The sequence below is a fragment of the Hyla sarda genome, chromosome 2, assembly GCF_029499605.1.
Source record: "Hyla sarda isolate aHylSar1 chromosome 2, aHylSar1.hap1, whole genome shotgun sequence".
Taxonomy (NCBI): domain Eukaryota; kingdom Metazoa; phylum Chordata; class Amphibia; order Anura; family Hylidae; genus Hyla; species Hyla sarda.
Window position 1 is genome coordinate 2896626 of NC_079190.1, and position 10214 is coordinate 2906839.

General features: G+C 35.2%; 1 protein-coding gene across 1 annotated transcript in view; it reads left to right on the forward strand.

The window, feature by feature from the left end:
• LOC130357557 (ecto-ADP-ribosyltransferase 5-like) overlaps positions 1 to 1038 on the forward strand; it is a 72730-nt gene extending 71692 nt beyond the window's left edge. The window contains exon 5 of the mRNA XM_056560256.1: positions 744 to 1038. Within this exon, the coding sequence (XP_056416231.1) occupies positions 744 to 817 (74 nt within the window). The 3' untranslated portion in view covers positions 818 to 1038. The remainder of the gene's footprint in view (positions 1 to 743) is intronic.
• The last annotated feature ends 9176 nt before the right edge of the window (positions 1039 to 10214 follow it).

The window sequence follows — 10214 nt, forward strand, 5'->3', positions numbered from 1 at the left end:
GAGGGGTCATAGACTGGGGGTCATATAGTGGAAGAAGCAGGGCCCCCAACAGAACAGAGTATATAAGGAGAGGGGTCATAGACTGGGGGTCACATAGTGGAAGAAGCAGGGCCCCCAACAGCACAGAGTATATAAGGAGAGAGAACATAGACTGGGGGTCATATAGTGGAAGAAGCAGGGCCCCCCAACAGCACAGAGTATATAAGGAGAGGGGTCATATACTGGGGGTCACATAGTGGAAGAAGCAGGGCCCCCCAACAGCACAGAGTATATAAGGAGAGAGGACATAGACTGGGGGTCATATAGTGGAAGAAGCAGGGCCCCCAACAGCACAGAGTATATAAGGAGAGGGGTCATATACTGGGGGTCACATAGTGGAAGAAGCAGGGCCCCCAACAGCACAGAGTATATAAGGAGAGAGGACATAGACTGGGGGTCACATAGTGGAAGAAGCACGGCCCCCAACAGCACAGAGTATATAAGGAGAGGGGGTCATATACTGGGGGTCATATAGTGGAAGAAGCAGGGCCCCCAACAGTGCAGAGTATATAAGGAGAGGGGTCATATACTGGGGGTCACATAGTGGAAGAAGCAGGGCCCCCAACAGCACAGAGTATATAAGGAGAGGACTGTGCTGTCATGGAGGAGGTCATGCGTGTTACAGACGGTGACATGGCTGTGGTTTTCTCTGTGCGGACACCTGTGTCCTATCATATACTTATCTCTGCAGCTTCCTTCCGCAGGATGTACGGCTCCATCTCCTCTGGTCACCGTTGTTCTTGTCATTGTGGTTAATCTTCTGAGTCACATTTTCTAATTCAAGAAGCCTATATACACATGAATGGTGACAACAAACAATATATTCAACATACAATAGTCTATTCTGGACCATTGTAACTAAAAAGCAGACACAACGTACAATGTACGGACAGTCCAGATCTGTGAAACGTGTCCTGTCTGGTACCATCCCCCCTACAGTACAGGGAGGTATTACATGTTCTGTACTCTATAATACTGCTCCTATATACACGAATATAACTGCTATAATACTGCTCCCTATATACAAGAATATAACTACTATAATACTGCTCCTATATACAAGAATATAACTACTATAATACTGCCCCCTATATACAAGAATATATCTACTATAATACTGCTCCTATATACAGGAATGTAACTACTATAATACTGCTCCCTATATACAAGAATATAACTACTATAATACTGCTCCTATATACAAGAATATAACTACTATAATACTGCTCCTATATACACGAATATAACTGCTATAATACTGCTCCCTATATACAAGAATATAACTACTATAATACTGCCCCTATATACAAGAATATAACTACTATAATACTGCCCCTATATACAAGAATATAACTACTATAATACTGCCCCTATATACAAGAATATAACTACTATAATACTGCTCCTATATACAAGAATATAACTACTATAATACTGCCCCCTATATACAAGAATATATCTACTATAATACTGCTCCTATATACAGGAATATAACTACTATAATACTGCTCCCTATATACAAGAATATAACTACTATAATACTGCTCCTATATACAAGAATATAACTGCTATAATACTGCCCCCTATATACAAGAATATAACTACTATAATACTGCTCCTATATACAAGAATATAACTACTATAATACTGCCTCCTATATACAAGAATATAACTACTATAATACTGCCTCCTATATACAAGAATATAACTACTATAATACTGCCCCCTATATACAAGAATATAACTACTATAATACTGCCCCCTATATACAATTATATAACTACTATAATAATGCCTCCTATATACAAGAATATTACTACTATAATAGTGCCTCCTATATACAAGAATATAACTACTATAATACTGCCTCCTATATACAAGAATATAACTACTATAATACTGCCCCTATATATACAAGAATATAACTACTATAATACTGCTCCTATATACAAGAATATACCTACTATAATACTGCTCCTATATACAAGAATATAACTGCTATAATACTGCTCCTATATACAAGAATATATCTACTATAATACTGCCCCCTATATACAAGAATATAACTACTATAATACTGCTCCTATATACAAGAATATAACTACTAAAATGCTGCCTCCTATATACAAGAATATAACTACTATAATACTGCCTCCTATATACAAGAATATAACTACTAAAATACTGCCCCCTATATACAATAATATAACTACTATAATAATGTCTCCTATATACAAGAATATAACTACTATAATACTGTCTCCTATATACAAGAATATATCTACTATAATACTGCTCCTATATACAGGAATATAACTACTATAATACTGCTCCCTATATACAAGAATATAACTACTATAATACTGCTCCTATATACAAGAATATAACTGCTATAATACTGCCCCCTATATACAAGAATATAACTACTATAATACTGCTCCTATATACAAGAATATAACTACTATAATACTGCCTCCTATATACAAGAATATAACTACTATAATACTGCCCCCTATATACAATTATATAACTACTATAATAATGCCTCCTATATACAAGAATATAACTACTATAATAGTGCCTCCTATATACAAGAATATAACTACTATAATACTGCTCCTATATACAAGACTATAACTACTATAATACTGCTCCTATATACAAGACTATAACTACTATAATACTGCTCCTATATACAAGAATATAACTACTATAATACTGCCTCCTATATACAAGAATATAACTACTATAATACTGCCTCCTATATACAAGAATATAACTACTATAATACTGCCCCCTATATACAAGAATATAACTACTATAATACTGCCCCCTATATACAATTATATAACTACTATAATAATGCCTCCTATATACAAGAATATAACTACTATAATAGTGCCTCCTATATACAAGAATATAACTACTATAATACTGCCCCTATATATACAAGAATATAACTACTATAATACTGCTCCTATATACAAGAATATACCTACTATAATACTGCTCCTATATACAAGAATATAACTGCTATAATACTGCTCCTATATACAAGAATATATCTACTATAATACTGCCCCCTATATACAAGAATATAACTACTATAATACTGCTCCTATATACAAGAATATAACTACTAAAATGCTGCCTCCTATATACAAGAATATAACTACTATAATACTGCCTCCTATATACAAGAATATAACTACTAAAATACTGCCCCCTATATACAATAATATAACTACTATAATAATGTCTCCTATATACAAGAATATAACTACTATAATACTGTCTCCTATATACAAGAATATAACTACTATAATACTGCTCCTATATACAAGAATATAACTACTATAATACTGCTCCTATATACAAGAATATAACTGCTATAATACTGCTCCTATATACAAGAATATAACTACTATAATACTGCTCCTATATACAAGAATATAACTACTATAATACTGCTCCTATATACAAGAATATAACTACTATAATACTGCTCCTATATACAAGAATATAACTACTATAATACTGCTCCTATATACAAGAATATAACTGCTATAATACTGCTCCTATATACAAGAATATAACTACTATAATACTGCTCCTATATACAAGAATATAACTACTATAATACTGCCTCCTATATACAAGAATATAACTACTATAATACTGCTCCTATATACAAGAATATAACTGCTATAATACTGCTCCTATATACAAGAATATAACTGCTATAATACTGCTCCTATATACAAGAATATAACTACTATAATACTGCTCCTATATACAAGAATATAACTACTATAATACTGCTCCTATATACAAGAATATAGCTACTATAATACTGCCTCCTATATACAGGAATATAACTACTATAATACTGCTCCTATATACAAGAATATAACTACTATAATACTGCTCCTATATACAAGAATATAACTACTATAATACTGCTCCTATATACAAGAATATAACTACTATAATACTGCTCCCTATATACAAGAATATAACTACTATAATACTGCTCCTATATACAAGAATATAACTGCTATAATACTGCCTCCTATATACAAGAATATAACTACTATAATACTGCTCCTATATACAAGAATATAACTGCTATAATACTGCTCCTTGGCAAAAGACGAGATGGCTATGAAATTCAATTGCCACGAGGAGACCGGATAAGAAAGCAAACATCAAGCCTGAAGTGCCTCATCCTGATCATGTGTTGTGTAGTTTGTAATCAGAGATCAGTGATTATTGTTGCGCCATTATGCTATAAAATGTTTGTTCTTTGGGGTTTATATAGAAGCCCCCCGCCCCTCACAAGACCCTCTGTATTATATGCCGCCCTGCGCTTCACAAAAGACACATTGTACGATATAATGGCTTGTCGCAGTGTCACATGACCGGTGTTTTATAGCGTTGCCTTTACTTGTGTAATAAAGATTATTTTTGTGTTGTGGGGTTGTGTGTGTGAGTCTGTACATATAGATGGATGTACAGTTCTGAGGAGATTAGTGTCCCCTACGGTACAATGTGCTGCTGGGTTGTTGGTTCACACAGCTCCCGACTCTGCAAGACATTAGTTATTACTGTCCCAGTCTGAGGCCCCTGAGGAGCAGCGGTGGCTGCTGGGACCTCCATACTGAGCACTGATCTCCTGGTGTCTTATCCAGGTTATATAATGTGGATGAAGGGAGAAGTATGGACACTTTACTCTACATCAATAGGGCAAACTCATTCATAAGGAACTAATGGGAACCTTTTCCACAGGTCGACTGCTTTTAAAGTAAAGAACTAGCATCTGAGGTGACTATAGCACAGATGTATCACCCTTACAGTGGAGAACCAGACACTGAGGATATTGTAGCACAGATGTATCACCCTTACAGTGGAGAACCAGACACTGAGGATATTGTAGCACAGATGTATCACCCTTACAGTGGAGAACCAGACACTGAGGATATTGTAGCACAGATCTATCACCCTTACAGTGGAGAACCAGACACTGAGGATATTGTAGCACAGATGTATCACCCTTACAGTGGAGAACCAGAAACTGAGGATATTGTAGCACAGATGTATCACCCTTACAGTGGAGAACCAGAAACTGAGGATATTGTAGCACAGATGTATCACCCTTACAGTGGAGAACAAGAAACTGAGGATATTGTAGCATAGATGTATCACCATTACAGTGGAGAACCAGATGCTGAGGGGACTATAGCACAGATTTATCACCCTTACAGTGGAGAACCAGATGCTGAGGGGACTATAGCACAGATGTATCACCCTTACAGTAGAGAACCAGATGCTGAGGGGCATATAGCACAGATGTATCACCCTTACAGTAGAGAACCAGATGCAGAGGGGACTATAGCACAGATGTGTCACCCTTACAGTAGAGAACCAGATGCAGAGGGGACTATAGCACAGATGTGTCACCCTTACAGTAGAGAACCAGATGCAGAGGGGACTATAGCACAGATGTGTCACCCTTACAGTAGAGAACCAGATGCAGAGGGGACTATAGCACAGATTTGTCACCCTTACAGTAGAGAACCAGATGCAGAGGGGACTATAGCACAGATGTGTCACCCTTACAGTAGAGAACCAGATGCAGAGGGGACTATAGCACAGATTTGTCACCCTTACAGTAGAGAACCAGATGCAGAGGGGACTATACCACTGATTACAATAAAAAAAACAGGTCCTGGAATGGCTGTTCCACAGATTCACAGCTCTTACAGTAAAGAACCAGCTCATGAGGTGACTATTGCACAGGTTCACAGCTTTTACTGTAAAGAACTGTCACATAGAGCAGGGACAAGGTGAAGTTCTGAACTCGCCCGCACCTTCTGTCAAAGTAATGGATCCACAACCACAAAGACGGTCCCTGCCTATCTCTGTGCGGGGGGCTTCAGAGTCAAGGTATGAGGTGAGTACCTGTGCGCCCATGTGACCTCCATGACCACCACTTGGACGGTGATGCCAGACACAGGACCTGATGAAGTGTCTTCTCCACACATCTCCTTCTGAAGGTTTATATGACTGCTATACAGGTGGGTCGCAGCAGGTACAACACAGCAATGGTCAGCGAACCACAGCCACCGATTGGCTAGAGTGTAGTCACAGCAACCGAGCCAGAACCTAGAAAAGATTAACCCTTCAGGTCAAACACGGACGAGTTGTTGTAAGAACCAGCTCCTGAGGTGACTATTAAACACATTCATAGCTGTAACAGTAAAGAACCAGCTCTATAGGTGACTGTTCTACAGATTCACAGCTCTTACAGTAGAGAACCAGCTCCTAAGGTCACTATCCATATGAGAGTAGTATAACAGTATAGTCACTATCCATATGAGAGTAGTATGGCGGTATAGTCACTATCCATATGAGTGTAGTATAACAGTATAATCACTATCCATATGAGAGTAGTATAACAGTATAGTCACTATCCATATGAGAGTAGTATGACAGTATAGTCACTATCCATATGAGAGTAGTATAACAGTATAATCACTATCCATATGAGAGTAGTATAACAGTATAATCACTATCCATATGAGAGTAGTATGACAGTATAGTCACTATCCATATGAGAGTAGTATGGCGGTATAGTCACTATCCATATGAGTGTAGTATAACAGTATAATCACTATCCATATGAGAGTAGTATAACAGTATAGTCACTATCCATATGAGAGTAGTATAACAGTATAGTCACTATCCATATGAGAGTAGTATAACAGTATAGTCACTATCCATATGAGAGTAATATAACAGTATAATCACTATCCATATGAGAGTAGTATAACAGTATAATCACTATCCATATGAGAGTAGTATAACAGTATAGTCACTATCCATATGAGAGTAGTATGGCGGTATAGTCACTATCCATATGAGAGTAGTATAACAGTATAGTCACTATCCATATGAGAGTAGTATAACAGTATAATCACTATCCATATGAGAGTAGTATAACAGTATAGTCACTATCCATATGAGAGTAGTATGGCGGTATAGTCACTATCCATATGAGTGTAGTATAACAGTATAATCACTATCCATATGAGAGTAGTATAACAGTATAGTCACTATCCATATGAGAGTAGTATGACAGTATAGTCACTATCCATATGAGAGTAGTATAACAGTATAATCACTATCCATATGAGAGTAGTATAACAGTATAATCACTATCCATATGAGAGTAGTATGACAGTATAGTCACTATCCATATGAGAGTAGTATGGCGGTATAGTCACTATCCATATGAGTGTAGTATAACAGTATAATCACTATCCATATGAGAGTAGTATAACAGTATAGTCACTATCCATATGAGAGTAGTATAACAGTATAGTCACTATCCATATGAGAGTAGTATAACAGTATAGTCACTATCCATATGAGAGTAATATAACAGTATAATCACTATCCATATGAGAGTAGTATAACAGTATAATCACTATCCATATGAGAGTAGTATAACAGTATAGTCACTATCCATATGAGAGTAGTATGGCGGTATAGTCACTATCCATATGAGAGTAGTATAACAGTATAGTCACTATCCATATGAGAGTAGTATAACAGTATAATCACTATCCATATGAGAGTAGTATAACAGTATAGTTCACTATCCATATGAGAGTAATATAACAGTATAATCACTATCCATATGAGAGTAGTATAACAGTATAGTCACTATCCATATGAGAGTAGTATAACAGTATAGTCAATATCCATATGAGAGTAGTATAACAGTATAATCACTATCCATATGAGAGTAGTATAACAGTATAGTCACTATCCATATGAGAGTAGTATAACAGTATAGTCACTATCCATATGAGAGTAGTATAACAGTATAGTCACTATCCATATGAGAGTAGTATAACAGTATAATCACTATCCATATGAGAGTAATATAACAGTATAGTCACTATCCATATGAGAGTAGTATAACAGTATAGTCACTATCCATATGAGAGTAGTATAACAGTATAATCACTATCCATATGAGAGTAGTATAACAGTATAATCACTATCCATATGAGAGTAGTATAACAGTATAGTCACTATCCATATATGAGTAGTATAACAGTATAGTCACTATCCATATGAGAGTAGTATAACAGTATAGTCACTATCCATATGAGAGTAGTATAACAGTATAGTCACTATCCATATGAGAGTAATATAACAGTATAGTCACTATCCATATGAGAGTAGTATAACAGTATAATCACTATCCATATGAGAGTAATATAACAGTATAGTCACTATCCATATGAGAGTAGTATAACAGTATAGTCACTATCCATATGAGAGTAGTATAACAGTATAATCACTATCCATATGAGAGTAGTATAACAGTATAGTCAATATCCATATGAGAGTAGTATAACAGTATAATCACTATCCATATGAGAGTAGTATAACAGTATAGTCACTATCCATATGAGAGTAGTATAACAGTATAGTCACTATCCATATGAGAGTAGTATAACAGTATAATCACTATCCATATGAGAGTAGTATAACAGTATAATCACTATCCATATGAGAGTAGTATAACAGTATAGTCACTATCCATATGAGAGTAGTATAACAGTATAATCACTATCCATATGAGAGTAGTATAACAGTATAATCACTATCCATATGAGAGTAGTATAACAGTATAGTCACTATCCATATATGAGTAGTATAACAGTATAGTCACTATCCATATGAGAGTAGTATAACAGTATAATCACTATCCATATGAGAGTAATATAACAGTATAGTCACTATCCATATGAGAGTAGTATAACAGTATAGTCACTATCCATATGAGAGTAATATAACAGTATAATCACTATCCATATGAGAGTAGTATAACAGTATAATCACTATCCATATGAGAGTAGTATAACAGTATAGTCACTATCCATATATGAGTAGTATAACAGTATAATCACTATCCATATGAGAGTAGTATAACAGTATAGTCACTGTCCATATGAGAGTAGTATAACAGTATAGTCACTATCCATATGAGAGTAGTATAACAGTATAGTCACTATCCATATGAGAGTAGTATAACAGTATAGTCTCTATCCATATGAGAGTAGTATAACAGTATAGTCTCTATCCATATGAGAGTAGTATAACAGTATAGTCACTATCCATATGAGAGTAGTATAACAGTATAGTCACTATCCATATGAGAGTAGTATGGCGGTATAGTCACTATCCATATGAGAGTAGTATAACAGTATAATCACTATCCATATGAGAGTAGTATAACAGTATAGTTCACTATCCATATGAGAGTAATATAACAGTATAATCACTATCCATATGAGAGTAGTATAACAGTATAGTCACTATCCATATGAGAGTAGTATAACAGTATAATCACTATCCATATGAGAGTAATATAACAGTATAGTCACTATCCATATGAGAGTAGTATAACAGTATAGTCACTATCCATATGAGAGTAGTATAACAGTATAGTCACTATCCATATATGAGTAGTATAACAGTATAGTCACTATCCATATGAGAGTAGTATAACAGTATAATCACTATCCATATGAGAGTAGTATAACAGTATAGTCACTATCCATATGAGAGTAGTATAACAGTATAGTCACTATCCATATGAGAGTAGTATAACAGTATAGTCACTATCCATATGAGAGTAATATAACAGTATAGTCACTATCCATATGAGAGTAATATAACAGTATAGTCACTATCCATATGAGAGTAGTATAACAGTATAGTCACTATCCATATATGAGTAGTATAACAGTATAATCACTATCCATATGAGAGTAGTATAACAGTATAGTCACTATCCATATATGAGTAGTATAACAGTATAGTCACTATCCATATGAGAGTAGTATAACAGTATAGTCACTATCCATATGAGAGTAGTATAACAGTATAGTCACTATCCATATGAGAGTAGTATAACAGTATAGTCACTATCCATATGAGAGTAGTATGGCGGTATAGTCACTATCCATATGAGAGTAGTATAACAGTATAATCACTATCCATATGAGAGTAGTATAACAGTATAATCACTATCCATATGAGAGTAGTATAACAGTATAGTCACTATCCATATGAGAGTAGTATAACAGTATAGT